The 26,114-nt window shown below is 33.6% G+C and overlaps 1 protein-coding gene across 1 annotated transcript in view; it reads right to left on the reverse strand.

The window, feature by feature from the left end:
• The window catches only part of LOC129233058 (fructose-2,6-bisphosphatase TIGAR-like), a 68,695-nt gene extending 45,321 nt beyond the window's left edge, over window positions 1–23,374 (reverse strand). Inside the window, exons 1-2 of the mRNA XM_054867139.1 lie at window positions 23,280–23,374; window positions 9,580–9,617 (exon numbers count right to left, since the gene is read on the reverse strand). Of these exons, the coding sequence (XP_054723114.1) occupies window positions 9,580–9,617; window positions 23,280–23,311 (70 nt within the window). The 5' untranslated portion in view covers window positions 23,312–23,374. The remainder of the gene's footprint in view (window positions 1–9,579; window positions 9,618–23,279) is intronic.
• Between the last annotated feature and the right edge of the window lie 2,740 nt (window positions 23,375–26,114).

Here is a 26,114-nt window from a genome sequence, read left to right on the forward strand (position 1 = left end):
TCTATTATTAAAAATATATTTGCAAACTTGCCAACCTTCGAAGAAGAAAAAACAGGAGATTCCACTAGAAGTATATAGGTGATTCACCAGCGACATATCTTCACAACAGAACTATTAAATTATGCTTTTAAATAACATGAATACTAAATTTAAAGTGAAATGGGGATTTTTTGCTGATAAACTAATTGGTAGCAGATAGAAAAACATACTGCAAATGAAAAAATAAATAGTAAGGAGTGAATTTGCTTTAAGTTTTGTATATTCCTCAGTCTCAACCAAAAAAGTAGCTACAAAAATTTAATTACAAAAATCCGAAAAAAAAATCAATATATAATGAAAATAAAATATAAAATGAGTGGGTAAAGGGCAGCACATGTTAAAATAACTTCAAACCTTCAAAATAATTGAAGTATTTTCAAGATGCGAAAGGATTGAAATCTGCTGCAATTTTCGGCAAAGCACGCGCTTCGTTGAACACGCAATGTAAGACGCAATGTAGCTTCCAAAAAATTGTTTACTAAATGAGATATTAATTGGAAAAATTCTTATTCCCTGACATTGATCGACTAGAAAAGGGCGCCATCTATTGAGAAGAAAGTGAAACTTTTTGATAATTGACTGAAAAAACTGCAAAAACGGGAGAAAATAGTAAAAAACGGGAGATGGAAGCAAAAAACGGGAGTCTCCCATTAAAAACAGTAGCGTTGGCAAGTATGTATTTGACCAAATGAATGAGTAAAGCCGCGACTCCACATCACCGGAAAGTCGTCGGAAACGGACAACGGAAACAGAAAAACCTTCCCACTTCCGGTTGTTTCCTTTTCCGAGCGGCAGAAACAAGACGGAATCGAGAGTTGAAACATTTTTAACTTTTTCTGTTTCTGGCAACGGAATCCGCTTCGCAACAGCCTATAGGAACTCTTCACATTGTCAACAACGTTTTTCTTCAGAAATATCGACGGCTAGTGGATCCATGAAGATATATTTAGAAGTATTTTTAGAAGAGGTCAGGAAATATCCTTGCCTCTTCGATAAAAAAAAAAAAAAAGGAAAGATTATAAAGATGTCCAAATGAAGAAGAGTTTGTGGCCTGTCATCGGCTCCAAATTCAATTTGAGTGGTAAGTTTATTCGCTTTATTTGAATGGTATGAACTATGCATTTGCAATCAACAATCAACTGCAACAAATTAAATTTTTGCAGGTCCTGTAGCAGAAACAAAATGGACAGTTCAAAGGGACCGGTTTACTAAAGAAAAAAGAAAAGTCAGGGACAAGTTTGGGTACAGGAAAGGGAACCTTGAAGTCTATGTTCCCAAATGGTTCCTGTACCAACAAATGGAATCTATTCTGAATGTGTGTTCATCAGAAAATACAAGAATAGTTATTTTATGCAGGATTTGGAAATATATCTTTCATTCCTTTATTTAGCCTAATAAATACATTGATAGCTTTTTTTTTTCTGCATATAAAATTAAATTTTGTTTCACTTATCTAAATTTTTAATCAACTTTGATCTCTAATTTTCGAATTTAACGATTTAAAAATTGAAAGTTACTATTACAGGGTGCTGGATCTAGGGGAGAGCAAGCGATGCAGCAAACGCACCCTATTTTTTGTGTTGGAGGTTTTTATTCTCGTTAAAATTTGATACTAAATCCTGTTGGGAAATGTGTAAGTGCAGTGGTTTCAATGTTTTGGCCCACCTTGTAAAAATTATGTATTCAGTACTTCCACTCCGTTTGATTATCTCTACCTAAAATGTTGCTAATTTCGAAAGGTTAATTTGTATAACGCAGGCCAATCATTTAAGGGCACTTGAGAAGATAATTGTCCCTAAATGACGGGCTTTGTAAAGTCAATGCATCTATATGAGTGGATATGGTTTTTGTTTATCCAAGAGCAGAGCTGTTACATTAAGAAAATGTAAACTCATCATTGCAAAATCTTTTTTCTTTCTTCGATCCATCTTTCCCACTAAATACACAAAATTAAAGTGAATGTCTGGAATCCTTCACCAGATGGCGCTCCAAGATTCCGCGTAAGAATTTCCGGCCAGTTGAACGGAAATACAACGGAACGGAAAATCGTACGTTTTCCGTTTCAGTTTCCGTTTTCGTTTTTCCGGTGATGTGGAGTCGCGGCTTAAGTAAAAGAATAAATGAGTAGATAATAAAACAATTTAATAAATAAATTAATGAATTATTATATGGGACAAAAATGAGTGAATGAATAAGAAAATAAGGCTCTGATGCTGTGAACATGAAACCTGTAACATCTATTAGATCAAAAACATTTGGGGTCATTCCATGTCAAATCAACCAAAAAAAAAAAAAATATTTTCAAATTTACCATCTCAGATTTTCATGAAAATTTCAGGGATTATACTGTTTGACATTCTAAATTCAGATCTACTTTTTAAAAAAATTAATCTCTTTTGGTTATTGAGTTATTAATCTTTTAAATCTGTAAAAAAACACGTTTTTTTACTCATCTGTTGCGCTTAAAAATGCTACAATTTTAGTTGTATGGGGTCAATACAGTTGGTTAATAGCTCATTTTAAAAAGAATTGCATGAGCTTTAATTTGACATGCAACTTGCATTTTTAAATTTTTAAACTTTAAATTTTTTTAAGTAAGTGTCCTTTAAAAATTTTGAAAAAAAAATACACGTTTTTTAATAAGTTTTACTTGATTTATCCTAAAAATTTCAGAGTGGGGACATGATGGGATCAGCAGTTATAGCAAACAATGCAATGGTGCTACTTAGCATTTTTGTTTAAAAATTAAAAAAACAATAAATAAATAAAAAATACTTTTTTAAATGCACAAAACTATTTTCAACAATTTAAATTTATTTCAAAATTTACATGTTTTAGTGTTTTTTAATAATATTATAAACATTTTGTAGTAAAACTATGAATAGTTCAATTAATTAAAAAACCTTTACATTTCAAAAAAATCTTAAATTTTGGTTATCTTTTATTCCTTTGAAGTTCAGTAAACAGAACTAGCACAGAAACTTCGAGGATGTAATTTTGAAATGTATAAACACAAAGTAGAATTCGATACATAAAAATACCTTGTGGCAGATAAGTCTCATCTCCTCAGTTTGGAAAGTAGCTTTTTACTCGCCTTTGAACTTTCAGATTCTGAGAGATTGTAAACCCTTCCAGTTTGTGTTGCAGGGTCAACTTAGGTTAGTATTTCTGTTTTATTTACAACCAATACATCAGGAATATGAGGGTACTTAAAGGATGGAGAAGGTCCATGAGGCTGTAAAAAACTTACTTTAACCTCCTCATTTTCAATTCCTAAAACACAACCTAGCCACTATTCATTATTATATACACATGTTACAAAACCAACTATATCATTCAAGTCCAAATCATCAGCATCATCATGTTTGCTTACTATCTCTTCTTTTGTGTGGTGTGAAAAGGAATAATATTTAACAAAAACTGCTTTTGTTTTTTCGTCTGTAATTGTGGAACTGTTGAGTTCTTTTCACTGTTATGGCTTCTTCAAACCTTGTTTTCAGAAATGCTAATTCTTTTTCGTAATCTTTTTCTGTTAAATATATGAAATTGATATTTTTAATATTGTCTTTAGACCATTCATATAATTGACGGGGGGGGGGGGGGGGGGCATAATCTGTTCATTATAGACCATACGAAGACTTGCTTGTGTAGCTAATCGCTTAACTGAGCCGCCTATATCATCACAAGCATTTTCCCCAAGGTATGATGCAAAAAAATTCCATTCTGCTTCAATAGAAAAATCTGCAGTATGGTGACAGAGGTTTACGAAATTCTATTTATTTTTGTACTGGGATGTAGCTCCATCTGAGAAATAATGAATTTTGTCTACTCTTTGCAGCAATTTTTGCTTTAAGTATGCTATCATAAGCCTCCGGAACAAATGCACAGCAACTGTATCATGGCACATGCAATCAGAGATAATAACTAAATTCAGGTGCTGTATTATGGCATTTTCCATGTAGTATACAACAAAAGGATGTATCGTTGATTGTGGATTGTTCCAGTGGAATCCTTGTGCAGCATCTTGTAGAATGAAAGAGTAGTTCTCAGCAAAATCACATAATACAATACATTGATTTTCAACCAGATTTTTTTCATATATCTAATTGCAGATTGTTTGCTAGCAATAAAAGAATGTTTCAGCAGTTTGGGTAAGCTATCAAACAAACAATTTAAGAAATCATCAGTTTGTTTTGTTATTGCTTCAAGGTGCAGTCCTATTATTTGCATCCACTGCTTGTATGTTACAGTATCAATGCTGTTTTACTCAAACAAATCTTCAAAAAGATATTTCAAATTATTAGTATCTGGACAGTTGTTACATTGACGGAAAGAACACTTGTCTGTAGGAATTTCGCAAATCATTAAACTAAGTAAGTCTTTATAAGTTTTGATTGGTTTGTCTCTGTTAATCAATTCTGGTAACTTACACTGAGCCATCATCAATTTTGCATTCTGGTGAATAGCGCATACACAAACTGAATGTGTTCCAGCTGATCCAGCAAAAACACAATTTTTCAGACGAAGTTCACATAATTTGGAGAAGCCTATTTTTTTTATCAGGATAATGTTCTTTGAATAGAACATAAGATTCTCTTAAGGTATTTAAAATTAAAAACTTTTGGAGATGAATTGCTCTTCCATCCACTTTAATAGAAACAAAGTCTTTCTTACCAAGCATCTGACGACCGATTCATCACATTCATAAAATTGTTTCACTAAATTCGCTGTCTCTGGGCTTAATGCCTTTCCGGGTTTTAGATCAGGTGCAGACATTATTCCTTTGTCTTTCATGAGTTTTTTTTAGCTTTTCCAGCAATGAAATTTGTCACTTTAAATTCGCTTTCTATTTGCTTTAAGGTCCAACTTTCTGGAAGTGTTAAAATTTGCAGTTTTAAGCTTTTGTCAGTTGTACTGGAGAATTTCTCTTTAAGTCGGCTATTTATTTCACTATCATAATCAAACTTTATGAGATCATCTGATTTTTTTAAGCTTAAACCAAATAGTTGAGTTCCTAAAACTTCAGTGATCTTAGTTAATTTTGTCTGGGGGTACTTTTCACTGAGACGAATTTTTTTTTTTTTTTTTTTTTTTTATGGGAGTTTCATCAATTACTCCAAGACTTATTTAAAATTTCAATAGCTTTAGACTATTGAAATTTTAATTTCTTTTTCTGGAGTTGAAATTTCAGTCTCATGATCTGTTTCACTCAGAGCTTCATCTGAACTTTCTTTATAATCTGAGGTAACTAAAGGTAATTTTTGTACAGTTTTGCGGCAAGTATCACATATTTTATAGCCTTCAATTACTTCCTTATGATGCTTTGATACATTTTTACTCACAGTTCTTAAATTTTTCTTGTAATAGTCATGTCCAGGCTTCTTAAATCTATTGCAGCAGTACAAAGAAATAATTTTTGAAATCCCTGCTTCAGTCATGTTTTTTTTTTCTTTAAAGCTTGGTTAAAAAGTCATTATTAGATTCCAATAATCACTCTTGAAAATTTGCACAAAAATATTTTAAAGTAATCAACTTTTATAACTATTAAAATATGAGAACATCTATTGAAAAACAAACAATTAAGCAAAATTTAAAAAAGCACAATTATCAATACATCAAACACAACCTACTTTACTATTTGAAAGCCAGAATAAGAATGAACAGCTTTCTTCACCTATTGGACTTAATGCATCACACACCTGTTTGAACATGTCAGGGAATGTTTCAACACGTGTGTAAACAAGCTGCTGCATGATCTGCCTGTTCTTTAAATGGTTTTAATGCATTTCATTTTTAATTTTTAATTATATTTTAATTTATATCATAATTTTGAAATAAAATGTTGCCAAATTAGAAATTGCTTAATTAAAAAAAATATTATTTTAGAAAAGTAAAAGAAAATAATCTAAAAAAATGTCTAATAAAAAAACATATATTTACAAAAAAAATGTCATTGCATTATTTGCTATAACTGCTGATCCCATCATGTCCCCACTCTGAAATTTTTAGGATGTATTTATTAAAACATATTAAAAAACATATTTTTTTCAAAATTTTTAAAGGACACTAAGTTTAAAAAATTTAAATTCTAAATTTTAAAATTAAAAAAAATTAAAAACTTAAGAGAAATATGCAAGTTGCATGTCAAATTAAAGCTCATGCAATTCTCTTTAAAATGAGCAGTTAACCAACTGCATTGACCCCATAGTACTAAAATTGTAGCATTTTTAAGCACAACAGATGAGTAAAAAAACATGAGTTTTTACACATTTAAAAAAATAATAACTCATTAACCAAAAAAGATAGGTTTTTTTTAAAAGTAGATCTCAATTTAGAATGTCAAACAGTATAATCCCTAAAAGTTTCATGAAAATCTGAGATGGTCATTTTGAGTGATTGGTTGATTTGACATGGAATGACCCTTTGAAGTCCTGTATAAGTTCAAGAATACAGCCGTCCTAAAATGTGGATAAATGTTCTCCTTGACCTAATCCCTAATTTTTAAAAAAATCTGTCACTGGAGTTAATTAAAAAATATTAATTTTGTTTTTCAGAAATTCGAAAATTTCCACGGTTAACACTTTGGTCACTTTTCCTGATGTGCACCCCAATGCACAAACAGAAGTTTCAATCAATATCAAGCCATTACATAAACTGGCTTCTTTTGCAGAGGAATAAACCAGTTAATATGTTATAATATCTAAATATAACTTGCCAAATCTCTTAGCAATTAAACAAAAGAAAAAATAAGTTAAAGAAAATTTACTACAATTCAATGCAAATACAAGTTCAACTGAATGCCCAATCCAAAGTTGCGGGTGTGACATTTACACTAACTAAATTTGTCACCAGCAAAAATATTTTAGGGTATAGGTTTCAATTTCTGTATTTCTCAATAAAGACCACTTGCAGGTACATTGATGCCAATTTGCAAGTTGATTGATATTTTATTTATTTTTCAAAAAATTAATTTCTACCCGTTGCGGGTGTGATATAAAAAGGACATGCATTTTCACGTTGCGATCAAGACATTCAAAACTCTGAGTTATATCGACCCATGGAACTGTTTTTTTTTAATGTTAGACAGCAATACTTAAGTAATTATTCTATAAAAAAATTTAAATACTCTCAATTATTTTCACTGTAAAAAATATTCAAAGTTGCCCTTGCGGGTGTGACTTGTGTGGCCAATAAAATAACAACATACACAAATAGTTATCAAACATTTTATGATTAACACAGTAATAAATAAAAGAAATTGCAAATAACTAAGGAACACTTTTTTACATAAATCTCATTTCGAAATCTAGAATTGATGATTTCAGGGGTGTTAGTTATTCTTATTACAACGTTCTGTTTCTCCCATGATATGTCTGGCTGATTGGGCCAAATGTATACATGTTGTTTTTTTTTTCCAAGTATTCTACTTCTTGTATGTCTTCTCCATCGATTTGCTTGATTTGACCAACAAAATTTTCTTAGTTTTTTTTTTTTTTTTGGGTGGTATTAAAACTAATTCTACAAAATCTCCAATGACATTTATATTACCACGGGAGATCCTTCCGATTAAGGCAGTAATGAAACTATCTTCAGTGCACTTTCTGCAGTTAGTGCCACTTGAATTGTACCTATATCGATCGGTACAACATGGTGTACCGATTGTAAGTTTGGTACAGCTTGTACATGGCCGCAGAGTGCATCAAGCATTTTTACAACATCTTCTGTGATGTCGCTCTCCGCAGAATAAAGTAATCTGATTTTTTTAAGAGCCTTTTCTGCTCAAATGGCAAAATCCGATGCAGAATTGACTGTTGCTCTACGCTGTAGAACAACAAGTGACACCATTTTTTTTGTTACCGCTCCAACACCATCCACGGCTACTTTTCCCATGAGACCTAGCAAAGTATGACCAAGCAATTTTAATGTTGTAGTCTTTATGGCCGTATGACATTAATGGAAGATTGTATCTGTCTATGAATTGCATTACCAAAGGTTTGAGCTCTTCGAAAACTTCCCATCGACTCTGCTTCTACAGCTGGAGATGGTGTGGCAACTTTTGTCGAAGACTTCTTTCTCTCTCTACAATTCCTCTGCCTCTCTTTCTGTTTTTGCCTCTGCGATTTCTCTTCTTTCTTGGCCACAGATGTACTTTTTTAAGTTTTTTCTTAATTTCTCTTCTTGCTTTGTTTCTTTCCCTTTTTTTTTGAAAATATTCCGAATATTTAGCCGAGTTTTCTTTCATCTTTTTACGATGATTTCGGAATCTTTCAGTGCTGTTCATTCTTCTGCAAAAAAAAAAAATGTTTAAAGTGAATAAATATAGCACTACAAGTCCAAAAATATAATGTTGAACATGTTAATTTTTTTTTTTTGAAATTCTTTGAATTTTTTAACCTCAAATGAAATTAAGAACGTTAAGCTTTAATTCATTTGAAACTTTAAATGACAACATTTTATACAAAGTTAATAAATATTTTAATAACAGTTTCATTACTATTCTTATTATTTCATATTTATTTTGAATTTGAAGTAAAAAATAATCTGTCCCTAATATTACATTATTTGTTTTAAAAAGTAAAGGGGAAAAAAAGCCAAATGCTGAAAGCAAAATTATACATTTTTATCCATATTAAAAAAGATAAAATATTGTTTGGTTTTTTAAAGTTTTATTTAAAAAAAATTCTTACTTTATTGAATAGTTGTCTTCATTTTAAATCAAGAAATATAAAAATGTTTCTTAGGAGAACCAATAATATAGAACACCAAACTGAATAAATTCAACTGCACATGCTCTAAAGATACTAATTTTGAATTTACTGGGGTCTAGACAAATAAGTCAAAGGTCAAAGTTTAGGTCAAAGGTAAAACATTGATGCTGTCATCTACATGCTTTCCAGGATTACATTTGTGTTTACTTTAAAAAGATGTTGCGGGTGTGACTAACTAAATGTCATACCCGTAACAGGAACCTGTCACACCCGCAACACTTAATAACTCCTATTAAAACATTAATTTTTTTTCTGTTCGTTATTCAAAGTACTTTAGTAAACTATTTTTGAATACAAAGTTTCAAAACTTTCAGGCAAATGAATTTTTCTTTGGAAATATAAATGTATCTTTTTGTTGCTGGTGTGACACAATAATTAAGAATTATTAAATATGCTTACCTTTTGTAGTGAAGATTTGTAGACATTTCTCTTCAGGAAAAAACTGTTGCTAATGAATGTCAGATTATGTGTGAAACTTTATAGATTTGTAGAATTATTTGTTCAGCTGTATTAGACCATGCAACATAAGAAGTTTTGGTGCAGTCTAGTTCGCACTAATATAGTTCCACTTAAGTAATTAAAATAAGTATGTTAATGGCATAAATGAATTTTTTTTTCAATAAAATATGAAATAGTATAATTTTAACAGTGTGTATGCAAAATTTCAACCATATTGAATGAAATTTGAATTTTCATTCTCATGTCCACGTTTTTTTGGATTGGGCGTGAATGTATTTTAAAATTTTTTGAATGCATTATAAAAATTGCTTACCTTGTATGACATTATCTTTATTGTGAGCAGTTTCACCACTGTAAATATAAAACTTTAGTTAATAAAATATACTTCTAAAATATCTAAACAAATTAGACTAACAGGATTGCCACAGAAGTTCAAGAATGAAATTCCCTGACATTTCCAGGTTTTCCACTCGATTTTAGAAAAAATTCCAGGATAATGAATGTCAACTTATGTATTTTAATATCGATACAATATAATTTTCACTGTAAATAAACCTATTTTATTAACCAAACAATGCTTTAAAACATTACCAATAATTGTTATCAAAATTTGGGTTAAGTTAAGACAAACTTAACATTTAATTACAAATGCTTTGAAAGACCAGATATTTCCAATTAAAACTTTTATTTTTAAATCTCTGCAATTGTGTTATGAAAAAGTTTGTTTCCTTCTCAATGCAAACATTTTATTTTGCTTAAAACTTCGTTAGCACTTTTTTTTTTACGCTTTTCCTTACTTGGCAACTTTTCCTATTGCAAGATATGTGCTAGGGACCATGCTAGCATAACCATGCTAGCATAACATCCGAGCATATTGTAAGAAATCTCGTTTGATTACAATAAATAATGTAATGAGTCCATCGCTCATAAGTGTTACTGTCTACATTATATTTTACTTCTCAGAATGACAAATAATTTTATTTAGACTACAAAAATAGGAAGTTATGTGCACCCTCACCACTTAAGACATGCTAAAAATGAATTGAAAGATTTTTCAAATTTGCTTAAATGTTCTGTAACAAAAAAAAAAAAAAAAAAAACCGTACAAAAACCGATTATCATTTTGTGCTATGTTTGCAGCATCTTCAGTCTAAAATACTTATCGAAATTAGTATCTATCCCATTATTATTGTACCTACATTCAAGCTAAGTCTGAAATCATTGAGTAACGATTGTTATTAAAACCATGCTTTGCTCTCTAATCATTACTATGACCCCTCCCTTCTATAGGGTAATTTGGGCTTAGTAGATTTATGTTTGCCATTTATATGCAAATGAATCCATTAACATTAAATTTGTAGAAAACTACTCCGGAAAATCCCAATGCTAAGCTGAAGTAAGGCAAAAGAAAACTTTTTATAGGACTAGAAAGTTTTAAGTAGGTCATTTTCAGGGGCGGATACTAAAATTTCTTTGGAGATGGCACTCTCCCCCCCCCCCCCCACACCCCACATTCCAATGTTTCATAGTGCTTTTCTTGGCACATCCTCACACATTTCTTTTTAAATGTCAATTACTGGTTCTATCAAAGAAGAATTAATAGACGAATGGCAGTATTACGTTCCTTTGAGTTCCAAACTAGTAATTTAAACTGCTGCTCTGGATTCTCCAGTATTACTTCTTTAGCAAACAAAAATGCTTTTATTCAAATAAGATTTGTGCCTTTTGTCTTCTTTTTTAAAAAACTAAAACCTTTCTTCATGTTATATAGAGAAGTGAATGAAAAAAAAAGAAATATAGTTATATTAATTTTTCCTTTGGGGAAGAGGGGGTGGGCAGGCTCCTTGTGCCTCCCCTCCCTAAAATCCACTACTGGTCATTTTTAAACCCAAATTACCCAACCCCCCTACTCAAGCATTCATTATTTTTTAATTTATTTATACACCACTAGTCCTAACATATGCTTTTAAATTAATAACATTTTTATCACTTGCTGGGTTGTTGTCTACTGTAAGATAAAATCAAACATTTTGATTTTGAAGAAGTGTACCTTAGGATAGAACTTAATTTGTATGACAGCTAAAGCTCAAAACTCGCGGTCGCCAGTCGCCAAATGCGACCAATTTTCAAATTTTGGCGACCATTATTTTCACTTCAGTCGCCAATGTGGCTACCATTCGCCAATGCAACCTTCCCTGACCTATAGTCTTGACATATGACCTTTCCCCAAATTCTTTTCGGCTATCGGATCGCCGGGGGTGAAGGAGGGAAGGGGGGGGGAGTATTGTCCAATTGTGGCTAATTGTGCTATGTGTTCATATTCTGAATAGAAAACAAAAATCGCAATCACGACGGCAAATTTTGATTGCTATTGAACATGCTATTTTGAAAACTCGGCTTTCTTTACACGCGATCGTAAATATACACAAATTTTATACACCAATTTAGTAAATTATGCTTTTTTGATCTTAAATTCATTTTTCAACTTTATTTCTCCTTAACAAATGGCTATTTCTTCGTTTTGCGGTATTTTTAAACTACGCGTTTTCAAAATGGCGTCGCTTTGTCATTGTTCATTTTTACCAGTTAAGACGAAAATGTCCTTTCCAAAATAAAAAGAATTTTAATCTTGTACATTTGATTTACATATGAATAAACAAAAATGGCGCCTTTGAGTCAAAATGCACCGAGACAAGGTAAAAACGATATCGCTAAAAAAAAATTTTTTTTGCAAGATTTTTGATTTTTTGTTTTAATCTTATTGTTTGTTTTTCCTTTTTTTTCCTTTTTAAAATATACAACCTCCTGGAGGAGAGGACATATCCGTTTATTTACTTTATTTCTCCTTAAAAAAGTTATTTTTAAGTTTCGCGGTAAATTTTCAAAATGGCGTCCTGCATTTTCAAAATGGCGCCGCGAGAAGTACAATCGTATTTATAAAACACATAAATAATATTAACAAAAATGGCACCCTTGCGTCTAGAGAAGGTGGAAAGAATACGGCTGAAACCCTTTTTTTCTTCTGCTGGATCTTTTATTTCATTTTTTGTTTTTTTTCGTTTTGCTTTATATTGTTTACTTTTCTTTTATTTATTCATTTTTTGACACTCAGGCTTCGATTTTTATAAAATTCTGCATGCATTTGTAAAAACAAAAAAATATTTTGTAGAATCGCAAATGGTTTAGGTTTTACATTCTGTTCAAGTTTTTGGTATTTTGTTGTTTTCTTTATCAAGGAACTAACTCGTGTTTTGGTTGAAAGTTGTGATGTTTCTAGAAGTTTTGAAAGCTGAAAAAAATTAATAATAATAATATTTTTATTTATTTATTTTTTTATCGTGATGTGTTTTGCTTAAAGATGAATTAATACAGATTATAGTTTGCAAAAGATGTGTTAAATAATATCTGGGCAGGGGTGCCCGTTCCCCCCCAAGTTCGATCCCCCCCCCTCCAAAATTTTTCCTCAACCCTCTTTTCCTTTTTTATTTTTAGCTCGCTTTTTATTTTATTTATTCTTTTATTATTTTTAATTTACTTATTTATTTTTAATTATTATTTTATAAGAAACGTTCTTTGCTACGCCAATGACATATACACACATACTAAATAAATAAACGTAATAAAATAAATTAAATAATTTAAACTAAAATAAAGTTTGGCTATCATTTTTTGAGATTTGGCTACCATTTTGTGAACATCTGGTAGCCATTGGCTACCAATTTAAAATTTGAGTATTGAGGTATAATGACAGCTCACGGATTTGACTCCTGTAAAAATTCAGAACAATGAATGTGTCCTGAAGAACATAGGGAAACATTTTTTTTCATTAGAAATGAAGCTCTGTATACAGGTACTTGAGAACATGCTTTGTCCAAAACTTTAAAAGTAACTCCTTCTTTAACTACAACTGGGAGGGAGGAAGGGCCTCCACCAAGAGGAGGGAGGGGGAATTTCTGAAATGGGGGTGCACAGGGCCTGATTACCACACAGGCTAACTTGGCCTAGGCCTGGAGTTCCATGTCCCTAACGTGCACCACATTTTTGCATAGCATTGCAACGATATGAAAAATACATGTATTTTTTTAAAAATAAAAAAATATGACATTAATTGGAAAAAAACTTCTTTGAAGGGGAATTTTTAATCATTCTGCCAGTAACGAATTTACTTGGTCATGATTATGAGGGGGCCCAAAGAGGATTCATAAATGCACATAAGTGATTTATACATAGTTGTGTGATTAGACAAAGAGGTCTCCAAAAGTGCATTCATGCTTTAAAAATGTAAATCAAACACTGCATAGTCTTCAGAGGGCCTCCAAATTAATGTGGGCCTAGGGCCTCACTTTTAGTTAGTCTGGCCTTGGGGTTGCCAATATATTTTTAGTGGTATAATAAAAAATAAATGAATAAATTTAAAAAAAAAAGAAAAAAAAAACAGGAAAACCTTAGCGGTAGTAATAAGTTAAATACGTTTGGTCTCTTTGATACTTTTATCTATAAATGACAATTCACAATCGCTATAAAATGCAACTTACAACAAGGGTCGACGTCAGGTCATGTCAGCTTAGTTGGAGAATAGGGGTCCGGCTCGAAATTGAACTCGCGCAAGAGAGTAAAATATCCTAATGGTGAAAGGTATAGAAGGGGGCCTGTGAAAAAATTGGCCTATGTCATTTTTTCCTGGATCCGCTTTTGCTCTTGGCGACCCTTTTTATAACAATTGGAATAAAAGTGACAAAATATTTTTCCCGTAAAATTATTTTAAAAAATGGAATCTTAAAATACCTTGAGGAGCATGAAAGACTCTACATTATTAAGATTATCAAATCAAAGGTCTAAGACAGCCGAAATGCGAGTTTCAAACATTTTTTGACGAAACATAAAGTATTCTGTACGCTGTACAAACTCACGCTTTCGGTCCCCTCAGTTTGAAAAGAAAATAAGTTGATAAACACCAATGTCGAAAGAATTCCGGTGGTCGCCAGAACCTCCCCCCACTCCTCCTAATATCATCGAAGATAGTGTAAATTTTAAATTTTTGGGCTTCAATTTTGAATAACTTCATAAGAGACCAGCCGAATCCACTCCCGCCATAACATGGAATTCCAGTTTCGAAAATTCGCTGGAGGAAAGTATTCGAACCTCTCCCAATTTTTTTTTTTTTTTTTAACATTCCCAAAGATGGTCTTTTCTGGGAAAGTGCCCCGCCCCCTCCTCTCTTTCGGCATCATCAATGAAGAATGTTTTAAATGTCGTTTTTAGTGCCTAAATTTCGAAAATTTTCTGGGTGAGCCGCCTGAAAACTCTTTTTCCTAACATCACTGAAGGTCAGCAAAAATTTCGTTTTCGGAACATAACTTTCGAGAAACTGCCGGTGCCTTCCTCTTTACCAAAAAAGGCTTTTAAGACTTCAATTTGAAAATTTTCTGGTGAATGGAATCTATCTCGACTTAAAATCACCAAAGATCTTCTTAAACGGCGTTTTCAGAGCTAATATATTTTTTAAATTTTCAGAGAAGAGCCCCCGGAACCGCTCTTCATACCATATACTCGAAAATAATTTAAAATTCTGTTTTTGGATTTCCACTTCCGAAGAATTGCAGCAGGAGAAATCCTGAACCTACCCCCCCCCCTAACATCACCAAATATTGTCTAAAATTGAGTTTTTAAGACTGCAATATAAAATTTTCCCTGGGAGAAGCCCCCCGGACCCCCCTATTTCAGACTCAATTTTAATCTTTCCATTAAGTTTATATTGCTAATACTTTAATGACTCCCAGAAGCCATAAAGCTAAGTCCTCTCTCTCTCTCTTTGTATTGATACATGCGTTTGAAAAAAAATTAGGGGCTGCCAAGTTCGTACTCGACCCCTCCCACCAGGTTTTGGCCCTCGCATCGAGTCTGGGGGTCGTCAGGGTATGGCAGTATAAAAAAGGGAATGTTTCTGACAGGGTCCAGTAATGTATGTTTGTGTCGAAGAACCCATCACGTTCTAAGACGGCCTAGTCTTTCACCCATGAACATCGCTAGATAAGTTTCATATAACAGGGCAATTTAGTTATACTTGTTATGACTGCAGAAAATGACATACTAGCCAAGCAGTGTTATCATTATGAAAGTATTCAATCAAGTTCCGGACATTATAAAAATACTTAAATGGACAATTACAATCACAATTTTCCCCCAAAATAAGGTTTAGCTAATAATGTATCAATTTGTTCACCATTAAAGCGCAGAAGTGCTCCTACCTGTTAAATTTTGTTTAAATAAAACACATTTAGTTGTTAAGCATAATTTCCTCATATTTAAGTGATATCCCCAATTGTTAGGTAAAATTCAATATCTATAAGAGCTATGGGGCCGCTTCATCTCCTAATGCCAGGGCCGATTTTTTCAACCACTCCGCCACTGATTACCAACCTTGCATGGTGATGTTACGATGCATCACAATGTACTTTTTTTAAAGAGCTTTACACATAACTGCTTGCTTAAATTTTACAAAATATATTCAAGATGAAAAAGTATAAATACTATGAACAGATTCTAGCACTAGCAAGAAATTCTGAAAAGAAAAATAAAAACCTTGCGTTTAAAGTGAAAAATAGCAATAAATATTACAGGCATGTGTTTTGAGATTAAAATGAAATTATTTTTTCAATGCAAAATGATGCGAGCCTAAGGAAGCAATCTCATCTTCTTGCATTTAAAAAGGGGTATAGCCCAGTCAATAAAGGTTTCGTGTCGCAACTAATTTAGGGAAAGCTGAATTTTTGCAGGATGTTAGCACACCAAGTATACACTAAAAGAAAACACAAAGTCCCGACCCGCACCCCTCTTGTTTTTCTCTCCCCCCCCCCCGAAACATTGTAAGAGCAGTACTATGATTATTCGTTTTTTGTGTCGCAACTAATTTAGGGAAAGCTGAATTTTTGCAGGATGTTAGCACCTAAAGTAGACACTAAAAGAACACAAAGAACCGACCCTTCTTGTTTTTCTCCCTACCCCCTACGAAACATTGCAAGCGCAGTACTATGATTATTCGCTTTTCGTGCAGCAACTAATTAACAGAAAGCTGAACCTTTGCAGGATGTTAGTACTTAAATTACACACTAAGAAATACAAAGTCCCGATCCCTCTAACTCCTCCCCTCCCCAACCCTTCCGAAACATTGCAAGAGCAGTACTATGATTATACGCTTACAGCTCAAAAATTAATCATGTTACTGAGGAGTTTCTTTTTTCATTTCACTCCTAACAATATAAGAAACCAGTGGTGCCCAACCTATGGTCCGTGAGCCACATTTGGCTCGCAAAGCTGATCCACGTGGCCCGCTGTTTTGTGAAATGTTACAACTCGAAGAGTACTATTAATGACAATGTTCCAAATTTGGAGCCAAATATTTCGAAATTGGTTTATGAAAAACAGGTTGCATTTAACAAAAGAAGCATCAAGTTATGATAAGAAAAATTTGTTTGCAATTTTCCTTCCTTTTTGGTATTTTTCCACATCATTTAGAAAAGAGTAAAACATTTTGAAATTTTATATGTGCTCTAGCCCGCGAGAACGATTTTAGTATGATCTGTGGCCCTTATGGGAAGAAAAAGATTGGGGACCATTGTTATAAACAAATTATGTTACATTCACTTTTTATGTAGATAACTAAGTTTCACTGTTTTACTAACTTAACCACATACAGAAAACTCACTACAAAAATAAATTCAACAAACAACAGCTTTTTATAATTACGTCTTGGAAAGAAATGTTTGAACAAAACTTATTAAAACTTATTAAAACTTATAATACAATGATGATCCGCAATAGTCATTTAGTTGAAATGGAGCATCGATGTAATTATGTTCACTTTAAGGATTTACAACGGAAATGCAATATTTTATTACAAAAGTTTATAATTTGTTTCTGTCGCTGATAGTCTACAGAATAATGTTTGGTCCAAAAATATTGTTACAATGCATTCCACTACAGTGTCCACAAATAGACGTGCAATCAAACCCAGCTTTATGACTACAGTTTGTAACACACAATGTTTTTCAATTGCAAGATTATTAGCAGGAGAAGTTCATTTGGAGCAAGGGTAATTGTTATGGGCTTAGGTCAGTTTAGTCAGTTGCTTGAAGTATATTGCCAACCCCATTCTTCTGCTGGAAGTTTAAAACTTAACCAAGTATGAATAAAAGTTTGTGTATAAGCAAGTAATAGCAAAAATATCCCTAAAGACAAATTTTGATTTACCACAACTTTCTCCAACTTCAGATGCTGCTTATCAACATCTTTTTAGGGTTTACCACCAGATTCAAACTTAGTTAGGATTTAAACTTCCCCCAGAAGAGTCGGGTTGTCAATATACTTCAAGTAACAGACTGCTTCCTAAGCTCATGGCGATTACCTCTGCTTTAAGTCAATTTCTCCAACTAATATATCTTGCAATTGTAAAACATTATGAGTTACAAACTGTATCTGTCGTAAAGCTTGATTCGATTGCACGTCAGTGTGTGGACACTGTAGTGGAATGCACTGTAACAATATCTTTGGACCAAACCAACGAAATATTATAAGATGACCCATTATAAAAAACTAAAAAATAATAACCAAAAGTAATATTAAAAATTGATAATATCTGCTGCGAGGAAATAATCAGTTGAAATATACTACAGTGAAACCTGTGAAAGTTGACCACTTGCGGTGCACTATTTTAGTGGTCAACTTAAACAGGTGGTCAACTTATAGTGGTTAATTCATATGATATAGGACTAATTCTGTACCTGAAAAAAGCAGTCAACTTAGACGGGTGGTTATTTTACAAGGGTGGTCAACTTGTGTGTGTGTGTGACAGGTTTTACAGTATTCCTGATTTATTTAATGCAAGACTTAAGTAGTTAGCCAAACATTGACATTATTATGCAGACTACTATCAGTGACACAAACGAACTATAAACTTTGGTGACAAAAAATTGTACAATGGTAGTAAAACAAAGTGAACGTCATTATATTGTTACTCCATTTCAACTAAATGACTGACATTACATTATTACCTATAAATGTTGTCCAAACATTTCTTTCCAAGACGTATATAGATAAAAAGATATAATTTGTGAAAGTTACTTTTTATAGTGAATTTTCTGTATATGATTAAGTTATTAAAATGGTGAAACTGAGCTATCTACATAAAAAGTATATGTAATATAATTTGTTTATAAGAGTGGTCCCCAACATTTTCTTCCCGAGAGCAGGAGTAAACAATCGCATACAAGTAAAATCGTTTTCGTGGGCTAGAACACATATAAAATTTCAAAATATTTTACTCTTTTTTTAAATAAAATGAGAAAATACGGAAAAGGAAACTTGCAAATCAATAATTGTTGTCATCATTACTTGATGTATATTTTGTTAAATACAACCTGTTTTTCAGGAACCTATTTCTAAATATTTGGCTCCTAATTTGTAACATTGTCATTAATCGCCTTTTAGAGTTGTAATCTTTTAAAACAACGGGCCACATGGATCAGCTTTGCAGACCGGATGTGTCCCGCGTGCCATAGTTTTGGCTCCACTGGTTTATAGTATTGTTAGGAATGAAATAAAAAAAGGAACTTCCCGGTAACATCATTAATTTTTGAGTTGTAAGCGTATATTCATAGTACTGCTCTTGCAATGTTTTGGAAGGGTTGGGGGAGGAAGCAAGAGGGGGGTCGGGACTTTGATTTCTTAGTGTAGTATTCACTCTAGGAAAAAAAAGGGCAAGGTGCTGGCCTTTGAAAGGGGCACTTTTTTTAAAAAGGGCACTATTTCAACGCGGTGTCCCCCCCCCCCCCACCCAAGACCAATGATGCACCACTCAAAAAGTACTGAGCGCTCCCCCCCCCCCAAAAAAAAATTAAGAGGAGAAATAACACTTAAAACACCTTGCAAAAATTCAAACAGTCTAGTCTGCACCATAATCACCCCCCCCCCCCTCGATCGCCGTCACCACTGACTTTAGTATTAAATATGATTTCATCCCGAAAACGCACTTGTCTGCAGAATAGGGTTAGCTCACCCCCCCCCCCCATACAAATGCCAACTAAGCTAAGCACATTTTCCAGACGCCATAGGAACATTTGGCAAAAACTGAAACTTGGCTTTGGGTGTTTTTCAACACTTTTCAGGCCATAATTTTAACTACCTATAAGAGTAAAAAAAATTCTAGGCATTTCAAAACCCTTTGAATTTCAATTTAAGAAGAACAGTGTTTAATTACTGATCTCCCCTTTCTACCAAAGAAACTGCCTAGTAATGTGCATTGTGCCATTGAGTATTTTAGTAGACATCAAAATCGTGATGAGTGTAAATTTTCCTTTTTTAAATATACTACACTTCAAATAGAATAATTAACTTAAAATACTATGTGCAGTGCTTCAAAATGCAGTGGTAGCAAGTTGCAAAACTAAAAAGACTTTATTTGAGCTCTATTTCCTAGTCTTGGAGTTGTTCAAATTCATAACACAAATGTGTTGGCAGATGTATGCGCTCCTAAATGCAATACATAAGCAGCTTGGACCAAGCTAAGATTTTTATCTCAGACAATTTTTGTGAAAATTTAATACATCGGCATTTTAATTTTGTGATTTTTTTAAAAATCGATTGTATAATATTTATAGAGGAAAAAGAAACAGTGCAAGATCATTTTAGTTAGAAAAAAGCACAAGTATGTCAAAAGTATGGTTTTTATTGTGTCAATAAGTATTTTAAATAATCTGTTATATGAATCACACACACACACACACACACAACACATATAAAAAGATAATAAAAATTCTTAGCAAAAAGGAAAGAATTGAATGAACGCCCAGTCAATGCGATATTTTTCCATTTCAAACGGTTTTTAGGGCGGGGGCTGGGGATGGGGGTTAAAAATCTAAGATATTAAAAAAATACCCTTGCATTTTAGCCCAGTAAGCTTTGGACTATGTTCTTCTTAGGAAACAATCAGAAAGTTAACTTTCCAGAAACAGATGTGAAAAGATTGCTACACAATCACTAGCAATGTGCTAAAATTAGCTAGGCCTAATTTCCACGTGCAAACGAAAAACGGACACAAAGGGCTGAAATGTTAGGAAACTGTCCTATTCCCTTTCTCATTGTTGATTCTCAGAAGATCAAGGATGGGAAGGAATGAAACAAAGATCACTCCCTTTCCAGAGGACCCTACTCCTTCCCACAACCTTTCAAATACCCACCCTCAGTAGAAGGAAGAACATGCCTTTGTTTCCTACTGATAAGCCTGTTTGAATTCTGAGAATCTCATCCCCTCTTTGCCTAGGTATTTGCTTCCCTTTTTTTTTATGGGGCCGTTTTCAAGGTGAAATTCTGGGAACAAGGATAAGACATGAGCGTTTTTGCAGACGATTGCTGGACAAATAAAGTTGCCCCGATATCGCGGCAGGTCAAAACGATGGTTGAGGCATCTTTTTAAAAACACAGGGTGCAATTTCTTATTTTTGAAAAGGGCGGGGCGCATTTCGCGACCTAAAAGAAGGGCAGGGCGCATTCTGCTGATATGGAAAAGGGCAGGGCGCTGCGCCCTTCAAAAACGGCCTAGCGGGAACACTATTTTAGTGTATAGTTTAAGTATTAACATCCTGCAAAAAAAAAAAAAAAAAACCTTATTTTTTGCGACTCGAAAATCGTATAATCTTAGTACTACTCTTGCAATGTTTCGGAAGGGGTGGGGGATTAAGCAAGAGGGGTGGGGGTCGGACTTTGTGGTTTTTAGTGTATACTTTAAGCACTAACATCCTGCAAAAAAACAACTTTCCCCATATTTTTTGCGACACGAAAAGCGTATAATCATAGTACTGCTATTGCAATGTTTCGGAGGGGGTGGGGAGGAAAGTAAGAGGGGTGGGGGTCGGGACTTTGTGTTTTTTTAGTGTATACTTGGTGTACTAACATCCTGCAAAAATTCAGCTTTCCCTAAATTAGTTGCGACAAAGTCTATTTTTTTACCTTCATTGACTGGGCAAGTAATTCGAAGTATCAAAACTCGTGTATGCAATCTTTATATTGCTGTTTTAGGATTTACGCTTTTTTTTGGTTCGTCAATTTATTTTCCCCTTAAGAGCTTTAAAAAAATTGCATTTCCTCCAAGTTTTGGGGAAAGTGAAGTTCTTTGTTTGTTTATGATCCTTCTACACAGACTCTCCTCGAACTTAGTTTGGGAGGGGGCATTTTTTTAATTTGCCGAATTACTTTGAACTTTACCGAATTATAAAATACAAGCATGAACACAAACATTGTATCCAATGAGAAAAATCATTAAACTTCATTACTCAAAAAAAGAAGAAAAAAAAAATTCAGTGGTCACCAGACTTAGATAAAATGAAAAGCTTTCTGCGAACACAAATCCTAACTGGAAAATTTTCTGCAAATAATTATTTTGCCTCACTCACCCTTGAATAAAAAATTAAATTTATATTCAAATATGAAAGAGACAAAAAAAAAGTGCTTTAAATCATTACATCATTTAATTTTTTTTTACAATAACATATAGTTTGCTTATTTTTCACCAACTGAAAAACTGCCAAAACCATTATTTTTTTTTTACACATGTGATTTAAAATGCTTTTGGAGAAAGGCTTTAACAGAAATAAATTCTGGGATTTTCTTAAAAATTCCCTTTAAAAAAATAAAATATATATATATTTTTTTTTTAAATCAACGGTAGCAGTTTGAAAAAAAATTTCTGCAGAGCCAAAAATTTTCTGCGAACGCAGTTCGTGCGTTCGTCTATAGTATGTAAGACTGGTGGTCACCAAATTTATCGAATCGTCAGAAAAAAATTGTCGACTAAGAACATTTTTAGTAGGTTGCAGGGACGTCCCACCATTGCACCCCCTTTTTCACCAGCGTTTTGAAACAATTAAGAGATTAAAACGGCAACAATCATAGGCCGGTGTCTATACATCGGTGTTTGGATTAGCAGTTGGTCCGGTATCGATGCATCGGTTTATAGAAAATTTTTAAAATGATTTAATGATGTAGTATGTAACCGGTTTTTTGCTATGCATAGCCTAGCCCTATACTTGATGTCCTCTTAAAATAAATTTGAAAGAGAAAAAATTTGAGATGAGAAATTTAGTGATCCATTTAAGGTATGTTCACCAATGAGGAACAGTGGCAACAGCATGCAAAAGAGCTTTAATTGAGTGGGATTTTAGCAAAAGTCGCAGGTGTAGCGCTATCTCAAGCTCTAATACGAACTTCGGTTATAACTATAATGATGCACTAATTAATTTATCAATTAGTGCCAGAACTATAATTAGCCAAGTGACGGCTTATAATGGAAAAAAATTTAAACAATCCCTATTTTTCAATTTTACTTTGCAGAAAAACCTCAAACATTCAATAATTTTTGGGAGAAAACAAAACCAATTGAATTGCTTTTTAGATATCATGCAACAAACTATGTTAAGAACTCCTGCAAATCTCAAGTGCATAAGAAGTCTTCAGTTTATTTTTTACCATACTCAATAACATTTTTATACACAAATACATACACAGTTTTATCTCAAATTGGTTGAAAGTTGTAGCTTTATAAAAATATTTGCTAATGACCTTACAGTGTCAAAAATCAATAGCAACAAGCATTTAGTACATATGTGATGGAGCAAAACAAAGACACAATAAAACCTAAGGAGAAAATTCTAACAGCATATGATTCATTCTAAAAATCAAAAATACAATATAATTGGAAAATAAATAAAATGAAAAAATATTTGAATAACTGCCAGATTAAATAAAGCAAAATAAATATTCAGCACATCAAAACTCAAGAAAGTTAATTCAAGTTGAACTTAAGCAAACGAATTGACCATCCTCTAGCGTGCTCGATTGTAAACTCAACTTTTATGTGAGTAGTACTCAAGTTGTCAAAAATACAACTAAATGAATAAAATCAAGAACACAAGCAGAAATCAAAACTCTTTAAGTATGGAGCCATATGAAAGAAATACTTACTGTCTAATCAAAGTTAATGCAAATACTACCATGTTTTCTTATTCTTAAACAAAAATTCCAAATCATTAGCACTGAAACACTAGATTTTAGAAGCCCGTGTGCTTAAGAAAGGGACATTCTACAGCGCATGTGCAGAAAACGTAGCGGGAAAGATTTTTTTTTAATTGGCAATGGTATATATATAGGCATCCGTATATTGTACGGACAATTCCGTAATGCATACGGATCATGAGTATTACTTAAATGAATAATTCGTTCGTTGCTTATTATAACCCTTCTGAGAGCAAAATATTTTTAAAAGATGTGTTTCGTTAATTAAAGAAGAATTTTTGAGAAACACCAGTGTTTCAATTCACACGGTTAAACTCCATCTGCTAGAACTAACAGCCGGCGAAGTTTCGTCCGGGCGGAAAGCGAAAGCTGGTTGAATTGTTGACGTCACTCAAGCAATTCCGACTGTTTGCGAGTTTCATCTCTCTGTTTCGACCCAAAAAGCAATCCGCCCGAAAAATAGACATGGGAACCGGTTCGCTAGCGCTCACTTAACTAGAGAGATCATAGGGACTCTAGATCCGAAAAGGGAAGATTGGGCGCCGAGCATTTTGGGCGCCGGGACTTTGGGCGCCGCTAACTTTGGGCGCCGAGCATATTGTGCCCAATATTGCCGGGGCCCAAAATCCGGTTATTTTTCGATATCGTAGATATTTCGATTCGATTCAGAGTCACAACTTACTTCAACTGCATTTATGTCGAGGTCTGCATACTGAGTGCCTTACCTCCATTATTTTATATACCGATAGATGGCAGCACCATCACCGGATCGAGCAGTTAATGAGAATTTAAAACTAGTCCAAGAGCTAATAGCTACCTGGTACTAGCACCCCCAGAGGTATCATTTCACTTGGAGGACATTGAGACCACGAGCATATTTAACGTCTCCCAGTCCCCTTTAATGACGACGGTGGGTCTTCGACCAACAAGGATCGAACCCGAGGCCCTCCGGCCCCGAGTCCAATGCCTTACCGATCAGGCTACCACGGCCCTCGTAGATATTTAAACCGTCGCCAAATTTTTGGCGATAAACCGCTAATTATTTTGAAGGGGTGGGGAGCAATTTCAACTCTGCTTAGGAGCCGCGTAGAGCAAAATTCGGTTCTGCTCATATCTTCTATAGTTGGGGCAAAGCTAACTTGGCTGTAGTGTGAAGGAAACGATCAGAGGCTGACTGGGTCCCCCAAGAGGGCGCCAACCTTGACTCCTAAAGGGCGCACGCACATCGGGAGGCCCGGATCGACGGAGAAAAGAAAAGGGGGGAGGGTACACGAAGACGCACAGGTTCGAGAACGTACTAGTCCGCCCCTGGTTACAATTGCTGCCAAGTTGAGATTTACTTTATGTGAAAGTTTTAAATTAATGGAAGGAAAGCAACAGATGTTCTTATACAAATACACCGAGCCCGCGCTGGGCCACTAGTCAGTTTGGTCGTCGACTTCCCTTCCCCCCATCCCGCATAAAACTTTTAACTCTCCAGGGGCGTAAATAGCGCCCCCGCACATGGGCGCCCACATAGGGTGCAAGCGGGGGCTCGAGCCCTCCCTTAGAAATTAGAACTTTCTTGCTTTTAGTACTTTTTTCTTTGCATAAATGTAAAAACAATTCTTCTCTAGTCGTTAATGAATAAACAATTAAAAATGTCAAATTTTAATGATTCTAATCTGTCCTGGAGTCGGTTTCCATGGGGAAAATATCTTGCTAAACCATGGGAAAATATCTGAGCCCCCCCCCCTCCTTACAATTTTGCATACGGGCGCCCTTGCCCCCGCAACACCCGAGATGTGGGAGGGCGCACGAGGTTTGAGGGCTCACGCCCCAGAAAAAATAAGTTTTCATAATTATTTATTCATTTTTTATGAATATTTATTTTTGCCTGATTCATTGTCATAACGTTGTCCTGGGCTTTCTAAATAAAATCTCTAAAAAATTTGATACATGCTTTCATTTCACGCTTTTTTTATTTCAAGATTCTATTTTACTTATTTGTTATTATTTATTTATTCATTTTTTTTTTCAAATTTTATTTTAAATTTAATTGCAATGTGAAAGATTTAATTTTGTTTCAAAAAATCTATATCAAAAATTTAACACAGAGGCGTATTCTTAATTTCGAAAAATTGTATTTCATTATCGATGTGATTTACATCACTAACTATATTTGAGCAAAATTAACTTTATGACTTTTATACCTTCCAAAAAACTGTAAAACTTTTAATGTTGGGCCAGAGATGAAATGAATTGACGATGATGTTACGCATTTTGAGATCCCACTCGGCTATAAAGGCAAAACCAAATTTATGAAACAGAGTTGGCAGAGCTGCCAAGAGCAGCAAAGATTTATAGGGGAGAAAAATTTACCCTTCATATAATTTTCAAGATCCATTACAACAAAACATTACAACTCGCAACTGTTTTGAAAAATTAGGAATTGCTTATTATCCTCACTTGACCAAAGTTGATGTTGCTCTGATTTTTCAGATTACCTTGAAACCGGTTGTTTTTAATATTTATTTAAGAAGCTCAATTTTCGTTGTTAAAGATTCAAATTACCTGCGGTTTGATTTTATTCCTATTTTTGGGCGGCTTAGCTCAAGCAGACTTTGCATTAAAAAAAGGGTTCTTTTGGTAAAATTACGTTATGGGGAAAAAGCATCTAGATGAACTTTAAACAGCTAAATTTTATCTAAATACAAAATTTCCAAATGACTTATTCCCATCATTTATGATTGATAAGAAATAAAAGTACACAACGTTATACCCTGTAAATAATCTTTGTCATAA

The sequence above is a fragment of the Uloborus diversus genome, unplaced genomic scaffold (genome assembly GCF_026930045.1).
Source record: "Uloborus diversus isolate 005 unplaced genomic scaffold, Udiv.v.3.1 scaffold_153, whole genome shotgun sequence".
NCBI classification, from domain to species: Eukaryota; Metazoa; Arthropoda; class Arachnida; order Araneae; family Uloboridae; genus Uloborus; species Uloborus diversus.